We start from the raw sequence: 19,470 nt of genomic DNA, 5'->3' as shown, positions 1-19,470 counted from the left end.
TGCCTGTAACCCCTCATTGGAAGTTAGTTTTCCATCAGGGAGTGGCAGCTGATGGAACTGCAGTCAAATGGAATGGGATACACCTTAAGTGGGATAAACCATAGGTGACAAATAAAGAAATTGTATTGTACAAGTCAGGCAAATAAAATCTGAATTCTGCTGTTTGCACTCCCCATTTTGAATTCAAATTAAAAGCCAGCTTCTAATCTAACCTTAAACGGGTGAATTTTAGGGCCTTGGTTGTGACCTGCAATTCCCCAGCTGAGGCTGGGAAGGAAGAGGAATTCTTGAATTGGCACCGTTTCTTAGAGGGCTTTATGCGAGGCTAGGGCTGTGCAGAACAAAGGCACAGGGACATGGGAAATTGCCCTAATGCAAGTTTGATCATTGGGCCGTCTATCTAACTCAGTAATAATGTCTACATTATTAGTCTGTGGATCTGGCAGAGGACATTCCAGGGCATGCCTAGAGATGCTGGGAATAATACCTAAGACCTTCTACCTGCTCTACTACTGATCTATGGACCAGCTGAGGCCAGCAGCAGCCCAATAAACGTCCTGTATTTGCTGCTTGAACAGGACTTCAAAAACAAAGCGGTCGCCAAATACTCCCTGATGTCATGGCTGGTGCGCTTGAGCTTAGCTTGGTGGATCTACAAGTTGCGCAGGTCTGGTTTACAATGTCTGAAGACTTAGGAAAACAGGGGAAACAATGTATTTTGCCTTGTAACCACCACAATACTAATGTAAGGTCACAGAGCTGCTTCTTACAGGTAGCAGTGGTATTAATATATGACTCCTAATTCTTTCCCCCATGCAGTGGGGAGAAAAACTAATAAAACCAAGCTGGTCCTCAAAAGACACATATCAAGAGTCAAAAGCCAGGGTTATGTCTCTGTGAGGAGCATAGCTGTCAACTTACAGAATTGAAAATAAGGGACCAGCAGCCTCGAAAATAAGGGACCAGCAGCCAAAATAAGGGATTTTCCTAGCACAGGTATGTTCAACTTCTGAGCCCCTCCAAGCCAAAGGCAGAAAGCCCAGCCAGCGGCTAAACAAAGCCTCAAGCGGTGATTCCCACAGCACAGCAACCCAGCAAAGGGGATGCAGCAAGGAAAACCACCGTCACCTCTCCGCTGGGAAGCGCTGAGCAAAGGAAAGTCCCTAGGCAACGCGGCTGACTTGATTGGCACAAGGCATGCAAGCTCCACCCCCCCAGTTGTTCTTAGACTCCTTATTGGGTGAGCAATGTAGCCAAGCAACACAGCTGGAGCCTCCCTCCTCCCTGCCTGGCAGGGAGGGAGGGAGAGGAGCTGCTTCCTTTGAAACCTGGGAAATTTAAAGGACATCATAAGGGACAGCAGCGGGACACGGTGCTAGGATAAGGGAGTTTCCCGCCAAATAAGGGATGGTTGACAGCTATGGTGGGGAGTTCCACAGTTCATATTTGCAGAAAGTGCAAAAACTGGAATTGTTACTGCAAATAGGAAGCGACCGAGTGCGGGATTTCTGAGGAATAGTCGACAGACTTGCCGAATGATACTTTCTGATCAGGGGTCAGTAACCTAAGGCCCATGGGCCGGAAGCAGCCCGCAGAGGTCGTTTGACCAGCCCACAAGCTGCCCCCGAACTGAGTCGCCCGCTGCGCTAAACCGGTGCAGTGTGTTGCTGAAAATCGCACCTGCGCAGACGCTGAAAATCACGATCCGACCCATGGAGGGATCTCTGCGGGACTGATCCAGCCCAGGCAAGATAAACCTTGCTGACCCCTGCTTTCTGATGGTTCTCAAATGGACAAAACAGATTCAAGCATCAGCTCCTGTTTGTGTTATTTTGACTTCTAGCCACTAAGCGGCGCCAAGCCTATTGCTGTGGCTGGGAGATGAAACTTGATGCGGGACTATTTTTAACGGTACAGCCTTCCAAAGAGAGATGAATTACAGGTGGTTACTTGCCCACTTTTCCAAATTCCCTGTTTGATTCAAAGGTGCAGATGCATCCTGAAGGAGGATGTTGGAATTAAACACATCTGCTCCACAAAACAGCTTTTGGACCACTCCCGGCCTTCTCTCCCAATCATTAAAAGATGACCCTCTGTGAGCTTCTCTGTTCTGAAATACCCTGGGAATACAAACAGGAGAATATCTGGAAAACACTGGTCCTGCAAAATAGCTTTTGCCTCACTCACTCCAGATCCTATCCTCAGACAGTCCCAGGCTCAAATGTTTACGATCAAAGTACTCCTAACTGGTTATCCCAAGCTCTGAAATGGGAAAATAAACACACACAAACTAAGATTCCTATCTGGTTCTGTATCTGGGTTAAACAAATGCTGTCTCAGGTGTATTTTTAAGATGTAGGCATCTTAAATCCTTGAGTTTGTAAAGGTTTGAGTAATTAACCTATGGTCTTGGTGGCGCTGGGGTTAAACCACAGAGCCTAGGACTTGCCGATCAGAAGGTTGGCGGTTCGAATCTCTGCGACGGGGTGAGCTCCCGTTGCTCGGTCCAAGCTCCTGCCCACCTAGCAGTTCGAAAGCATGTCAAAGTGCAAGTAGATTAATAGGTACCTCTCCGGCGGGAAGGTAAACGGCGTTTCCGTGCGCTGCTCTGGTTCGCCAGAAGCGGCTTAGTCATGCTGGCCACATGACCTGGAAGCTGTATGCTGGCTCCCTTGGCCAATAAAGCGAGATGAGCGCCGCAACCCCAGAGTCGGTCACGACTGGACCAAATGGTCAGGGGTCCCTTTACCTTTTAAACTCTGGGGGGTGGGGTGGGGAGTATTATTGTTTTTTGTTACTATAGTAAGGCATTTTGTGTTTTTATCTTGTAAGCCGCTCTGTGATCTTGGGATAAAGGGAGGTACAGAAATTTAATTAATTATCATCTCTCCCTTTGCTGCAAGTGCACTAAAGGGCCATGCCAAAGTACCCCTCTCTTTTACAGCTTCTGAGAGCTGATTTATGTAGAATGAGATGAATTTTCTGCCTGTGCAACCATTGCCTAGGAACCAAGTGTAATGGTGTGAGTCTATTTTTTTTTTTAAAGATGATTAAAAAATGGCCTAGACAGCAAAGCTGTCATTCACCACTAAGTCATTCTGATACATGAGTGTCTTCTCTGTAGTTTTTATGCCTATAAAATGGGGAAACATCATCTACCACTTCAGGTGTGAAGGGTGGGTCTTGATCCCATCCTCCAGAGCATCTGGCTTCATATCTCAGCATTTTGCCATAGCTTAGGCTTCCGCAAGCTGGTACCCTCCTCACATTTTAGTTGCAACTCACATATGTGGGACACACATGGTCTACAGCATGGGTAGGCAAACCAAGGCCCGGGGGCCAGACCCGGCCCAATCGCCTTCTGAATCTGGCCTGCGAACGGACCAGGAATCTGAGTTTTTACATGAGTAGAATGTGTCCTTTTATTTAAAATGCATCTCTGGGTTATTTGTGGGGCCTGCCTGGTGTTTTTACAAGAGTAGAATGTGTCCTTTTATTCAAAATGCATCTCTGGGTTATTTGTGGGGCACAAGAATTCGTTCATTTTTTTTCTTTCCAAAATATAGTCCGGCCCCCCACAAGGTCTAAGGGACAGTGGACTGGCCCCCTGCTGAAAAAGTTTGCTGACCCCTGGTCTACAGCAGTCTTATCTTCCTACAAGGCATGCCCAGAGAATCGGGGTGTTCTCTCCTAATGAGCGAAAGCGAGCCATCTGGAAACGAGACAGAGCATCCGCAATGCTGTTACTAACGGCAGGTATAAATTTGGCCGAGACATACAAATTTAGCCGCAAGAAAGGACAAAAGACCGCAAGAGAGCAGCCACCCTGGGAGACCGTGATGAGTGTTTGTCTAGGACTGAAACCACTGCCTGGTTGTCCGTCCAAAAGCAGACCCTGTGGTCTTTGAACTGCTCAGCCCATAGATGGATTGCCACTACAACGGGGAAAAATTCTAAGAATGTTAAATCCCACAGTATAGGTGTACCCTGCCACGATGAAGGCCACTGCTGCGCGCACCACTGACCTCTGAAGTAGGCGCCAAATCCCAAGTGTGGTGGTTAGGCATTGGTAGGGGTATTATTATGCAGATGAGTCAGGGGGGAGGAGCGCTATCACCTCCCCCAAATATTTAAGGGTAGTCCGATAAAGGACTCCGGGGGGCGTTGCCTTGTCCGAAACCTATGGAGGCTAGGGCCTAAAGCGCGCTCCCGGGCGGTGACCCCTCGGGGAGCGCCTAGGGATGTGCATCTCAGGGGCTCCCCCTGTTGGTGTTAACCCTTTCCGGTTCTATGCCGGATAGTCTGATAGGACCAATGCCTAAAAGCCAATACCGCTCTTACCTGTAACCAATAAAGTTGTGGCCATTTTTTGCCCATCAACCTAAATTCTGGTGTCCAGTGTCTTTATTTACTCCAACTGGGGGTGGGGGAGGGATCGCCACGCAAGGCATGCCCAGAGAATCGGGGGGTCCTCTCCCAGCCCCACCTGAAGATGCCAGGGGTCTAACGTGGGGCCTTCTGCATAAGAAACAGATGCTCTTCAGCTGGAAACATCTGAATTGGAAGCAGACTAAAAAGCTGCAACGCAACAAGATGACTCAACGGTCTAAGCAAACCCGTGAGCCTACGCAGACCTAAATGAAAAGACTCTGTGGGCTTGTGAATGTTTGCAATTTCAAAACAGAAGCAGATTTCTCCTCCTCGTTTAAATCATTCCGTGCCCATAAAGGCCAATCAACAAAGGCACCAACACAAAGCCGTTTGCTAAGTGAAAAACAAACATGACACTCTCACATAATTCCAAATGCCAGCACTGCAAAATTACAGTCCCATATTTAAACATCCAATTAATTATGAAAGCAACGTGGACGTGAGGCAAAGCAAACCTGCGCACAGATTTTCAACGTGCACGGAAATAAGCAGCTGCCTTGGTATTTAGCCATCAAGAAATGCAAAATGTTCCCTTTTTAATTATATACTTGTTGCAACCTGAACTGAGCTCTCCTTAGATCTATGAACATGGCAAACGAAGATTTAATGGAGAAGATTCCTGCAAAAGTCTGAAGGAAATGCTGCTCATTTCCTTGGATGGAGGACAATAGGGACACGGGTGGCGCTGTGGGTTAAACCACAGAGCCTAGGACTTGCCGATCAGAAGGTCGGCGGTTCAAATCCCCGTGACGGGGTGAGTTCCCGTTGCTCAGTCCCTGCTCCTGCCAACCTAGCAGTTCGAAAGCACGTCAAAGAGCAAGTAGATAAATAGGTACCACTCTGGCGGGAAGGTAAACGGCGTTTCCGTGCGCTGCTCTGGTTCGCCAGAAGTGGCTTAGTCATGCTGGCCACATGACCCGGAAGCTGTACACCGGCTCCCTCGGCCAATAAAGCGAGATGAGCGCTGCAACCCCAGAGTCGGTCACGACTGGACCTAATGGTCAGGGGTCCCTTTACCTTTACCTAGGACGATATAGACTGGGTGTGGAAAAACTTTGGCTCTCTAGATGTTGTTGAACTATGACTCCCAAAACCTAGGGCCATTGGCCATGCTTCTGGGGCTGACAGGAATTGTAGTTCTGCAAGATATGGAGAGCCAAAGTTCCTCACACCTGATATAGAGGGGTGTGTGTGTAGAAAGTAGCCTACTGTATGAAGGTAAAATCTCAGGCATGCAACCTCTGGACCGTTGCTCAGAATGGCATTTGGCTCTGGGACTAAAAGTGACTCCCCAATAGTAACACGAGCAGCCACTCTCTGTGGCTCTTTGCAATTCCCTGCAACTCTGAGCAATATTCAACTGAATTAGTGCAGTTACGGTAGAATTACCTCCACGAACCAACCCCTAAATATGCTCCAAAACAGATTTAGGGGGAGCGCTGGGAGATTTCACCTTGCCCAACGCTACGATGGACTTTGTATTTGCATATTTTATTATTGATGTATTTCTTTCCCCTAATTTCTCCAAGCACACACGTCAACTGAGGGAGGTGGGTAGCACAAAATGTGGCGATTACTCCTATTTATAAACATAGAATCAGTATCTGGCTGAACTGAGGCTCGAGTTGTGCGCAGCTCATGTGCTATAACCGCAGCACTGCCCCCAAAACCTTGCAGAACCGGTCAGCAAGACTCTCAGCACGATGATGCTCTTCCTCCATCGATCCATGTCCCTGTTAGCATTTTCCACCTCTTCCCTTCACCTGCGAGCTCCGTCCATAATCTCATGGTCTCCCCCCCCCCCCCATCCATGCAACACATATCTTTGATATGGAGATTACTTAACAGAATATACACACCCCTTGACTGTATGAACAACTCAAAGAGTGTTCAAAGAAACCTCTCAATCAAGCCATCATAATCATCACATTCCAATAATTAACGCCGGAAGGCAGAATGCACCAATAATGCTAAAAATAATGAAATGAACTTAATTTTTTTTAGAAAAAATATCTCACAAACAAGAGGTGAGGGAATTACAGTCACGGCTTGGAGACTGTGGACTCTCTTTGCTTGGCGGTTTTTCTGAGCAGAAGTTGGATGGCCATAATAAAATTAATAATTTATACCCCGCCCATCTGGCTAGGTTTCCCCAGCCACTCTGGGCGGCTTCCAACAAAGATTAAAAATACATTAAAATGTCAAACACAAAAAAAAACTTCCTTGAACAGGGCTGCCTTCAGATGTCCTCTTAATGTCAGGTAGTTGTTTATTTCCTTAACATCTGATGGGAGGCGTTCCACAAGGTGGGTGCCACTACTGAGAAGGCCCTCTGCCTGGTTCCCTGTAACCTCACTTCTTGCAGAGAGGGAACCGCCAGAAGGCCCTTGGAGCTGGACCTCAGTGTCCGGGCAGAACGATGAGGGTCTGTCCTGGATGCTTTAGCTGAGATTCATGCATTGTGGGGGGGGGGTGGACTGGATGACCCTGGGGGTCCCTTCCAACTCTACAATTCTGTGATTCACAGTTGGAAGTCAAAGGCACACAGAGCATGCCTGAAGTTTTCTGAAACTCACTGGGCTCAGTAAAACTTACTTCTGTTCACTGGGAAGCTCCCTTTGTGAATCCTGCCTCCCCACTTTGTAATTGCTCAACAAGCACTAGGAAATCCATAGAGACAACAATCCTGTTCTTTATTTATTCTCTCTCTCTCTCCCGTCCTTTTCTAGGAGGGGATGGGAGAGCCTCTTAGAAACAAAAGGGAAAAACCAGGACTAAATGAGTGAGCGACAAGTTAATAATTGAGCAGTATTTAGCATTGCATAAAAAAGATTAACCTTGCCGGGTCAGTTTCATGGGTATGGAGGGACACACTTGGAACAGTTTCGTTCTTAAAATACTGGCTTGTACTACGCAAATACTAATATTTTGAGACTTCCCAGGACTTGAGCGACAATGTGCCTCTCTCATGAAATGGCTTGCCTCAGAGGATGAGGTCTAGTGGGTGTTTAGACTTGCATATACCTCTCCCCCCCCCCCGCAAATGCCCCCTGAACCTTGAGATAAAGTTTCAAAGTACGCATTGGGTACATAAACTTGGGTGTACATTCTCAGGCCCTTTGCAACCACGTGTAGATTTCCACATAGCTAGAAGGTCCAACAAACAGGTGATGTAGTTGTTTGTTTACTTTATATTCTTAATCAAATATAAAAAGTTAGCTGCTTGGTAGCGTCTTGCTTTGGCAAGGAAAAACCAGAATCTGCTTTCGAAACACTCCTTGCTCTTTATTATGAATGATTTTTCTTACTCCCCCGAAATGCAGCTCCATTACATTAATTAAACTTAGCAAAGCAATCAACTACAACCTGTAGATTGTGCAATTGTAGCTGGATTCGGTTAAAAGCCAACACACAGCCGTGCGCTCACAGGGGGGAAATTATTCATGCCGTACTTAAGCAATATGATGTGCAAGCTTTCTTACACAGATGGATTGGAGGGGTGGAGAGACAAACAGGACCCTTCTGGGTTGAATGAAAAATCGATCTTGATAACTCCCAGCAGGATCAATCCAATTCTGGAAAGACTTACAAGTCCCAGGGGAACTGAAATTACATCCGAGGCATGGGTCAGTGCCATGACTTCCCTTCACAACAAAATACACCAAGGAAACTGACAGAAAACTGGTAGGGCTGGTAGAAAACTGGTAGGGCTCTATTGGGCCAGGAGATCTGCAGGATAACATAATCTGGAAAGCCAACAAAAACAGATCTTTGGTTTCTTCATTCTGCCCCGGAACTGCAGAACTGAAGAGAGACTCATTCTCACTTCTGCCACCAGTGAGAAATCAAGGTCCATGTTGAGTGGAAGACTGGCCTGACCAAAACCCTTGACCAAGGAAGGAGCAGCTGCCCCTGTTGGCTTTGCATTTCCCTCCGTGGCTAATAAATAAATAAAGCACTAAACACTTACCAAAGGCTCCAGTTCCTTGCGGTCTATGAGGGCGAGCTCCGTCACGAAATAATAAAAGTGCTTGTAACAGGTGTTGACGTGGGCCTCAGCCCCCATGATGATAATGCGGTCAAAGTGGTGGATGTAGACGTGGACAAAGACCCGGAAGAGCCGGCACAAGATCTTCTTGCAGATCTGAAGGAAGTTCTTTGGGAACGGCACGCCTGGGAACGGAAAAGGAGAGGGGGTTGAGATCTCCCACCCTGTCATGATGGCGGTTGTTGTAAGTATAGGGAGGGTGATCCGATGCACGCAGCGAAAAGAGGAAGCTCAACGCTGCGCACAGGGAATAAACAGCCCCTCAACAGTCACTCATAAAATTGCAACACCAAATTATCCCCAACGACTGAGGGGTACCCAATCAGATTTGTGGCCATCTATACTAACCCACCCAGCAAAAGAGGGATGTCTTGGTTGCCCCCACCGCAACCTGTGCTCTCCATGAAGGAGAACCCGCTTTGCCAACTGGGCACCCAGAGATCTCCACGCGGTCACAACTGGACCTGCGCCAGTCGCAAAATGCGCCTGGCATCTGGCTAGTTTTGAACACTGCTTCTATAACAAAGAGGACAGTGCTCCTTCAGAAGTAAATCAGTCGCAAAGCACAACCTGTTCTCCAGAACAGCCTACATTATTGATTTGATTTCAGTCTATTTATTTGATTTGTATAGTGTCCTTCATCATAAGATCTCAGTGTGGTTCACAGAATAAAATACAAGATAAAGACAAGTAAATAAGTAAAGCAAAACAATTTATATTTGGGTAATTTACCTTTTCCCGCTTATTTGTTTATTATTATTATTATTGTTATTTAAATTTGTATACTGCCCACAGATCCCACAACATAATGGCTCCATTCTTCCCATTGTTAAAAATCTACACTGGCAAATAGCCCATATGCACTTAATAATTCCTGGTGCGTTGTTGCAAAATAATAATCATGATTTTAAAAAGACTTAAAAGTGGCTGAAGACGAAGACGAAAACTTATACGATAATCTCCAACAGCGGAGACCGATTTTAACAAAAGCAGTCACAGTGGGCAGACAAAGAAGGATAAAGACATTAAATTAGATCACTGAGCTGCTGTCATTATTGGGAGAAGAAAAGATGCTTGGTGGAATTTCTGAGCTAGCAGCTACTTGCTGAAATAGAAGAAAAGAATTTACTCCTGGATGAAGTAACTGGCTGTAGTTCAAGCAGCACCACTGACTCAGTCAAGATCCAGTCTCTGAACAAAGGAGAATGACAGAAAGATTCGGTTAACCTGGAGTTTACAATCCTGGGGGGGCTCCAGCTATATTCCGCCCCCCACCCCCTTCACAAATTGCCAAGTTATTACACAACAGATTTGCAAGCTTTCCAGCCACGCACTTCAGGCTCCTAAAATATCCTCCTCGCAGATGTGGTGGCAGGTCTGGAAAGAACCTGAAGCTGATCTGATTCAACTTCCAGCCCTACGGCTGGAGAGCTCATGCAAGCTGAATCCCATTCACGCTGCCGCAATAACTCCTGTACTGAGTTGCGCACGTGTATGCATGCGTTTGTACAAGTCCGGACCTTTTCTAGGATGGACAACAATCTAGAGCATGGGTAGGAAAACGAAGGCCCAGGGGCCGGATCTGGCCCAATTGCCTTCTAAATCCAGCCGACGGTCCAGGAATCCGCGTGTTTTTACATGAGTAGAATGTGTCCTTTTATTCAAAATGCATCTCTGGGTTATTTGTGTGGCATAGGAATTCAGTCCGGCCCCCCACAAGGTCTGAGATAAGATAAGATATTTATTATTTATATCCCGCCCATCTGGCTGGGTCCCCCCAGCCACTCTGGGCGGCCTCCAACAAAACACTAAAATACAATAACCTATTAAACATTAAAAGCTTCCCTAAACAGGGCTGCCTTTAGATGTCTTCTACAAGTTTGGTAGTTATTTTTCTCTTGGACACCTGGTGGGAGGGCGTTCCACAGGGAGGGCGCCACTACCGAGAAGGGCCTCTGCCTGGTTCCCTGTAACTTCTCGCAATAAGGGAACCGCCAGAAGGCCCTCAGCGCTGGACCTCAGTGTCCGGGCAGAACGATGGAGGTGGAGACGCTCCTTCAGGTATATTGGGCTGAGGCCGTTTAGGGCTTTAAAGGTCAGCACCAACACTTTGAATTGTGCTCGGAAAGGTACTGGGAGCCAGTGTAGGTCTTTCAAGACCGGTGTTATATGGTCTCGGCGGCCGCTCTCAGTCACCAGTCTAGCTGCTGCATTCTGGATTAATTGTAGTTTCCAGGTCACCTTCAAAAGTAGCTCCACATAGAGCGCATTGCAGTAGTCCAAGCAAGAGATAACCAGAGCATGCACCACTCTGGCGAGACAGTCCGCGGGCAGGTAGGGTCTCAGCCTGCGTACCAGATGGAGCTGATAAACAGCTGCCCTGGACACAGAATTGACCTGTGCCTCCATGGACAGCTGTGAGTCAAGAATGACTCCCAGGCTGCGCACCTGGTCCTTCAGGGGCACAGTTACCCCATTCAGGACCAGGGAGTCTTCCACACCTGCCCGCCTCCTGTCCCCCCAAAACAGTACTTCTCTCTTGTCAGGATTCAACCTCTATCTATTAACCGCCATCCATCCTTCATCCAGGACAGTGGACCGGCTCCCTGCTGAAAAGGTTTGCTGGCCCCTGATCTAGAGGGTGGGCAGAAAGTAAAGTTTCAATGTTCCATAGATGTCTTAAGAGCTGATGTACACATTATGGATGGGGCTTTAATTGCTCTCCAGGCACAAAATGGAATGTTCAGCGTGGTAAAAAAACACACAACCAGTTTAGCAGTGGTTGTGAGTTTCTGGGAATGGGCCATAGGCAGGTCCTAGAAAATCAGAGAGCGCTGCCCTTGTGCATATTGTGATACACAGCTTCCCGTGCTCTTTGTGTAGTTTAACCTCTGGTTTACTAGTGTTGGAGAGCTCTGCAGCAACCTAATGCTTGAGATAGGCAGGAGTGCTACCATGGAACAAGTGCACTGATCTACAGACATAAAACAAATTCACGCCCAGGCGTCTTCCAAAAACCCAACCCAAACCCCAAAAGCCCCATGGCGATCGGCAAATGGTAACGGAGCCAGCATCGTGAAATCTGGAAGCCCCTAGTCATGAACCGGCACATGGGTGGTGGATACAGATTCAGTCATTCTGACTCAAGGAACAAGGCAGTTGAGCAGCTTGGCAGCTGTATCCATGACTGAGCAGCCCTTTTTAGGATCCATTCTGCTCACCCCAAAAAGGGGGAGGGGCTAGAAAAGGTGCCCTAAACATAGTCTGCCTCCCCTTTTCCCCGTCTGGATTACCGCGCCCAATGGGGTCATCACCTAGCGGTCGTAAAAGACAATTGCCCACCCGGAAATCAATGTCCCCACTGTGGAAGGACGTGTGGATCCAGAATTGGCTTCCACAATCACTTACGGACTCACTGTTAAATCTGTGTTTATGGAAGACAATCTTACTCGGCTACGAGGGATCGCCAAAGAAGAAAGAAGAATACACATGGCTTTCTAAAGAGTGGGGACATAGCCATGGTTACGGTGGGGGGCTAGTCAGTTTTTTTGCCCCGGGTGAAGTCTCAAGACGGGCGCCATTGAGGCTCCCACCCTGTTTGTGTTTTTATGCAAATGTGCATGGGGGCGCCAAATTGGGTCTTTGACCTGGGTGAAATGAAGCCTAGTTTCATCCCTGGGTGGGGCATAAGACCTGGGTCTAAAACAGGGGTTCCCAACCTTTTTTATCGCCATGCCCCACCTAAGCATCTCTAAAATCCTGATGCCCCTCCCCCCGTGACATATTATTCTTATTATTCAAAAAGTGAATTCCTAATCATATGGAGGAAGCCTAAAAGGCCATTAACTTTGTCTGAACAAGCTTCCAAATCACCCCCCTTAAAAATGAAATTGTCCCCCTGTGGAGCGTGTGCCCCACGTTGGGAACCACGGGTCCACCACTGGGAAACCCTTGTGATATTATTTATTATTATTATTATTATTATTATTATTATTATTATTATTATTATTAATTTATATACTGCCGTATACCCAGAGATCTCAGGGCGGTTCATAGAACAAAAGCAAAATATAAAACCACAAAATATATAACCAAAATAAAAACAACCACCCAAGAAAAGCTGATGTTATAAAGTTAGCATAAATTAAGATCTACTTCTAAAGACACCCTGAGGACTCATTACATTATTATTTTTTTGGTATGGATTATTATCCTGATCCATCCATCGTTTTTCCGTTACGGAGAAGGGCGATTCATTCGTTCGGTTTTCTTTACCAAATCACAGAGCGCCCTCACCTCTAATGGAGAAATTATATGCCGTCAGCTGTGATAAACACCAGCTCAGCAAAGGACTGTGAAAAGCAGTTCTAACGGCCTTAAAGCACAGAGAGCCGCTGTCAACTCGTGGAGCAGTCCTTCATTTGCGCTGCTCACATCTCTCTCTTGAAAAGCTCCCCTTTCAAAGCAGATTTTCACAAGGTGATATATGTTATCCCTTGGGGCCAAGCTTGACATCTGGAGCACAGCAGGAGATGGGCAAATTTGTTTCTCAGTACAGTGGTACCTTGGTTCGCAAACACCTTGGTACTCAAACAACTTGGAACCCAAACACTGCAAACCCGGAAGTAAGCGTTCCAGTTTGCAATCTGTCCCTATTGCCTCGAACTTGGTCTCATTCCCACTATTTGCCACAGTTCCTCAGATTCCCTTTTTGAGGACATGACAGAGATCTGTCCTATATTTTCTGAAGCTTCTCTGCAATTTCCTTTCCCTCTTTTACCGTGCCTTATCAAGAAAAGGGGGGAGAGGAGAGAGAGATAATCATGCAAGCAGAAGTCATTTGAAATTATTTCTAGCTAGTCCATAGCACCTGAAAAGCTGCAAGCTAAAACCACAAACATTTTTTAAACCACCCGTGCTATTTTAAAATAGTCACTTTTCTAGGTGCTGCCTATCCTTGGGCATTCAAAGCACTAATGGATCAGGGTTTGCATATGCACCAACAAGTTTAAGCAGAGATCAGAATTTGGCAGCCAAGAAAGAAAATGCACCAAGCACATTGCCCCAGAATTTGAAAATTTGGAATAACTGAAGATCAGAGCAATTGCCGGCCTGCAATTCTTTTTTTTATGGAGTAACTGTGTTCTTCCCTTACATACAGCTGGCTACATGAAGCTCAATGCGCAGGCACATTAAGCTACACAAATATCAATACCATCGTTGCCCTTCCTCCTAAAAACACAGAAATAGAGAGAGAGGAAGGGAGAAAGGAGTTCAAGAATTAGATGTACAGTGGTAAGGTAAAGGTAAAGGGAACCCTGACCATTAGGTCCAGTCGTGGCCAACTCTGGGGTTGCGGTGCTCATCTCGCTTTATTGGCTGAGGGAGCCGGCGTACAGCTTCCGGGTCATGTGGCCAGCATGAGTAAGCTGCTTCTGGTGAACCAGAGCAGCACACGGAAATGCCGTTTACCTTCCCACTGGAGCAGTACCTATTTATCTACTTACACTTTTGACGTGCTTTCGAACTGCTAGGTTGGCAGGAGCAGGGACCGAGCAATGGGAGCTCACCCCATCGCGGGGATTTGAACAGCCGACCTTCTGATCGGCAAGTCCTAGGCTCTGTGGTTTAACCCACAGCACCACCCGCGTCCCATGTACAGTGGTACCTCGGGTTAAGTACTTAATTCGTTCCAGAGGTCCGTTCTTAACCTGAAACTGTTCTTAACCTGAAGCACCACTTTAGCTAATAGGGCCTCCTGCTGCTGCTGCGTCGCCGGAGCACGATTTCTGTTCTTATCCTGAAGCAAAGTTCTTAACCTGAGGTACTATTTCTGGGTTAGCGGAGTGTGTAACCTGAAGCGTATGTAACCTGAAGCGTATGTAACCCGAGGTACCACTGTACACCGTTATGTCCGAGATTTGTTTAACACATGCTCTCTCCAAAGCCTACCAGGTACAGAGAATTTATGGCCAGCAAAGCAAGAAACATTTTCAAGAGGTGAGGAATGGGAAAACAATCTGTTAAGAAAAAGGAAAGCCTTGTCTCTGATTCTGGGAACTTTTCATATGGTTTCTGAAGTCTCAGTAATTGTTTGTATGCTATACTGTTACATTTCAGTGGCTTAACTGGATTTTATTTTATTGGATATTTTCAAATTTGCTTTTCTCGGCTGCAAAGCAGGCCATAATAATAATAATAATAATAATAATAATAATAATAATAATAATAATTTATTTATACCCCGCCCATCTGGCTGGGTTTCCCCAGCCACTCTGAGCGGCTTCCAACTGAATACTAAAAACAATACAGCATTTGACATTAAAAACTTCCCTAAAGAGGGCTGTCTTCCGTTGTCTTTTAAAACTAAAATAGTTGTTTATTGCCTTGACATCTGCTGGGAGGGCATTCCACAGGGCAGGCGATGTATTGAAAAGGACTTTTGGAACTGCTTTTCTATTCCTGGAATTTTTCCTCCATGACTTGTATTTCCCAATACTGTTTGACCCAACAGACCAAGGGTACTTTTTGGGGAACCACCCCTCACTTTGAAAATATGAACAAAGAGCCCTCAGTTGTATTGGGTCAAATGTATTCTTGCAAAGAAAATACCCTCAGCCTGAGTGGTTGCATCCAGTGGAGGCCCATTTAAATTAATGGACCTGATATATGGTATATTGTACCCTATATTTTGCATGCCATCGTTACTTGGCCAATATCATAGGGCACGTTTACAGATTATGCAACAATGCCTTAATATTGCATGGGATCTTCCCACACGGTCCGTTTCCTGTACAATAAATGCACATTCTCTGCACACAATTAACAGGTTTTCCCTTGAATTAATGTTCCGTTGCAGAGATAGCTGTCAGCAGACTTTATTCTGCAAAGGCAAAGGAAAGACCAGAGCAACCAATCTCTTTCCTGTACATTTATAAGCAGAAATGAAGCCCAGTGGAACCAAAACATGGAAGGAAAGCATGCGCTGGGGGGGCGGGGAGAAAAGAAACCCTACTCTGTCATTTCCAAATCTAATTGCAACAGTCTTTTACTGCTGGATAATTACAAACCAAAGGCCTTTAAAGCATCCGCTTTCCAAAATGTTTGCATTTTTACCTGCCAAAGAGTCGTTATTGCTTCCTGACAATAAAGAGACCAACCTGACGCCCATTTCCTTTAGGCGACTTTGCATTCTCAGGAAAACAGAAATGGATCCCCCAACCTAAACAGCAAATCAACAGAGATTGTAATTCTGAGCACATTTACTGTGCAAATCAGTTCCTAAGGAAGTCCCATGGAAAACAACGCTGCTTTTTTCCTTCCTGGTTCCCGGCCATACAGGTTTCTTTTTTGCAAAACCTATTTTTTTAAATGCAACAAATAATTGGGATGCAGCAAATATGTAGGCATTACAGCAAACACCGTAACTTATAAGAGTGGGATTACATTGAAGCAACAGAACAGCACATTATGAATATCTACATATTTATGGGGTTATTCATATCATGTGCTATGAATGGTGGAAAATCTTTCTGTTTCTTAGCTGGAAGGAATACAATCTGAATACAAAAAATACCAATAACCAGACAGTGTTTTTATTCTGATGAAGAAACCTAGACACCTTTTCAAAGCCTCACAATAGCTTTGCTTGGATCCTGTCTAGACTTTCATTAACTGCACAAAACATACATAAGCTCCCTAAACCACAAAGATGTACAATGATGTCTTCTCATTCACACCTGGGGGAATATTTGAAAGAAAGCCTTTTGCCCCCCAGAGGTGAGGAATAATGATGTTCCTAGTTTGCACCAATTTCATTTCCTTCCTCGGGGGAAGTTTTGGATTAGCACTGAAGCCCCGCCCATTTCTGAACCATGAAACATTGGTGGCACTCTGCCAATCTCACTGACCTGTCTCCTTCACAGATGTGTTGAGGCTGAGCTGCCAAGACATTGCTCCAGCACGCAGCCCATTTTTGCAAATAACTCTGTCCCAAGCTGGGCTCTCTGCAGATTTGACACACACCACAATTGCCTCATTACGTAAATCCTGTTCAGAATACCACAACACACACATAACTGGCTGTGAAGTAACATAACATTATAAATAATAAAACTGTAATCGTCATATCAAAAAATTACAAAGCACAGTTTGTGGTGGCAATAACATATCATATTACTACAGTGGTACCTCAGGTTAAGTACTTAATTCGTTCCGGAGGTCCGTTCTTAACCTGAAACTGTTCTTAACCTGAAGCACCACTTTAGCTAATGGGGCCTCCTGCTGCCGCCGCGCCACCAAAGCACGATTTCTGTTCTCATCCTGAAGCAAAGTTCTTAACCTGAAGCACTATTTCTGGGTTAGTGGAGTCTGTAACCTGAAGCATATGTAACCCGAGGTACCACTGTATTAGCCTTCTATATGTTTTTATTGTCGTAAAGTCCAAGGATAGTCAAACGAAAAGTGTAACAAACAAATGCGAAGGCAAGTTCGTTTTTTACACTTTTAAGACAGGACGATGCAGAAGGAAGATATCAGTATGAAATGGCATTGCCAACAGGAACTGTACATTGTAATCGTTGGACTTGACAATCTTTGGACTTGACTATCCTTGGACTTTAAATCAGTAAAAACCCTCACTTAAAAACATCTATGGGAAGCCTGTAAGAAATACCCCTCACACTCACAGCCCAGAAGTTCTGAAGAAGTGTGCATGCACATGAAAGCTTATACCCAGAACAAACTTAGTTGGTCTCTAAGATGCTACTGGACAATTGTTTTAATTGTTTTACTTATTTCGGCTGCGTCAGACCAACACAGCTACCTACCTGAATCTAGAACCCAAAAATTGACATTCACAGATATATATATCTATCTATCTGTGAATGTCACAGATATATATATATATAAAATGAGGCAAGGACTTTGGCCAAATGCTGCACTAACACAAAAGTCGCAATCGCCAAATTTGGGACTTGCCCTGGAAAGGGATTTCATTATTTTTCGTATCCCACGAGTTCATTATTTCAGTGAGCTATAAATCCCTCAAGAGAGTGTCACAACGAATTCTCTAGCTGTCCTCAATTTAGCTGTCAAATCTCCTCCCGTGGGCCATACTGGGAGAGCGTCTAACCTCATCATCCCCATTGCCTGGTCAAATAAATATTTAAAAATGGCCTTGGCAATCTGTGTAACTTAAACAAGGCTAGAGATACGAGAAGTTCTCTGGTTATTTAGAATAATTCAGTACCTTCACTGAGTATATCTGAACAATTTTGCAGCAGAAATGTGTGGTCTGACTTCGCGTGTGTCGGAGAAGGCAAGTTTAATGTTTAATCAGTCTTTTTTTAAAAAAAAATTAAAAGGAGGGGAGGGGAAGGAAAGGGCTACCATTTTTAAAACAATGCCTCTGTGTTCAGAATCTGAACTCTGATCTGCATTTGTGAGTTACTGCCTCAAGCCACGGAAGCCAGATGGGTTGTTTTATAGGTATCTCTAGCACCCTTAAGACGCGGGTGGCGCTGTGGTCTAAACCACTGAGCCTCTTGGGCTTGGCGATCAGAAGGTTGGTGGTTCGAATCCCCGCGACGAGGTGAGCTCCTGTTGCTCAGTCCCAGCTCCTGCCAACCTAGCAATTCGAAAGCACGTCAAAGTGCAAGTAGATAAATAGGTACCACTGTGGCAGGAAGGTAAACGACGTTTCCGTGCGCTGCTCTGGTTTTGCCAGAAGCAGCTTAGTCCTGCTGGCCAGATGACCCGGAAAACTCTCTGCGGACAAATGTCGGCTCCCTCGGCCAGTAAAGCAAAATGAGCGCCGCAACCCCAGAGTTGTTTGCAACTGGACTTAACTGTCAGGGCTCCTTTACCTTTAGTAGCCTTAAGACCATTTTGCAGCTCGGTGTTTATCCTTGAGATTAGGGGAGGGGAAGTAGAACTTTGCCAGCTAGGTGCTAAAACAAGCAAACACATCTGCTACAGCCTGTTGGTAGAATTCAACAGATGGATTTTGGGGATGATAGTCTTTGAATGCCACCTTACAGTCTATCACACCGAAACATACCACTGTTCCAAATGTTTTGGGCCATGATTATGCTGACTTCCTTTTAGACTTGCTTCACTGCAGAAATTTCCTACTCCTGATTCTACCGTGTAAGAATAATTGGAATCACAAGACGGTTGCCGACAGCTGCAATGATTTCCTATCAACTTCGCCGAGCCCAGGTGAAATATGTGATTACTATGCATTGATCTCCCAGTGGTCTGTCCGCATTGCAATTTATTTAATTGCTCCCCGCTCCTCCCCCTTTCTTTGCCAATTCTTCTTGGCCCTTATTATGGTAACGCGCCATAAAACTTCGACTGGCTATAGGTCAACCTTCAACATTGCCACGCTTGCAAAACAGCATCGATACTAAAAAAAGACATCACTGTAATCAGACTCTATCGAAAGGATAAGAAAACGGTAGCTAAACCTGGAGAGGATCCAACGCCCTGGCCTTCCTCGACAAAACGGCTGAAACAAATGCTTCAAAATTAAATGCATTTAAATGTATGTGGAAAATATGGGTGCAACAGCAATTGAAGCAGTTTAGAACAGGGGTCAGCAACCTTTTTCAGCCATGGGCAGGTCCACCGTCCCTCAGACCTTGTGGGAGGCCAGACTATATTTTGAAAAAAATAATGAACGAATTCCTATGCCCCACAAAAAACCCAGAGATGATAAAAGCACACATTCTACTCTTGTAATAACACCAGTCAGGCCCCACAAATAACCCAGAGATGCATTTTAAATAAATGGACACATTCTACTCATGTAAAAACACGCTGATTCCCAGATTGTCCGAGGGCCAGATTGAGAAGGTGATTGGACCAGATCCGCCCCCCAGGCCTTAGGCTGCCTACCCCTGGTTTAGGAGGAATTGTTGGGTCACTGACCAACTTTATCCTGCAGGTCTCTTTTTGAATGATTTGTGGTGCTTATTTTTCAAAAT

General features: G+C 45.6%; 1 protein-coding gene across 3 annotated transcripts in view; it reads right to left on the bottom strand.

Moving 5' to 3' along the window:
- The window catches only part of MOB3B (MOB kinase activator 3B), a 96,138-nt gene that overhangs the window by 5,545 nt on the left and 71,123 nt on the right, over positions 1-19,470 (bottom strand). For all 3 annotated transcript variants that reach the window (XM_028711671.2, XM_028711674.2, XM_028711672.2), the window contains exon 3: positions 8,402-8,604. In XM_028711671.2, coding sequence (XP_028567504.1) covers positions 8,402-8,604 — 203 coding nt within the window. The remainder of the gene's footprint in view (positions 1-8,401; positions 8,605-19,470) is intronic.

Source organism: Podarcis muralis, chromosome 17 (assembly GCF_964188315.1).
Source record: "Podarcis muralis chromosome 17, rPodMur119.hap1.1, whole genome shotgun sequence".
NCBI lineage: Eukaryota > Metazoa > Chordata > Lepidosauria > Squamata > Lacertidae > Podarcis > Podarcis muralis.
Note: the sequence above shows the minus strand (reverse complement) of the source record. Positions and strands in the feature narration are given on the sequence as shown.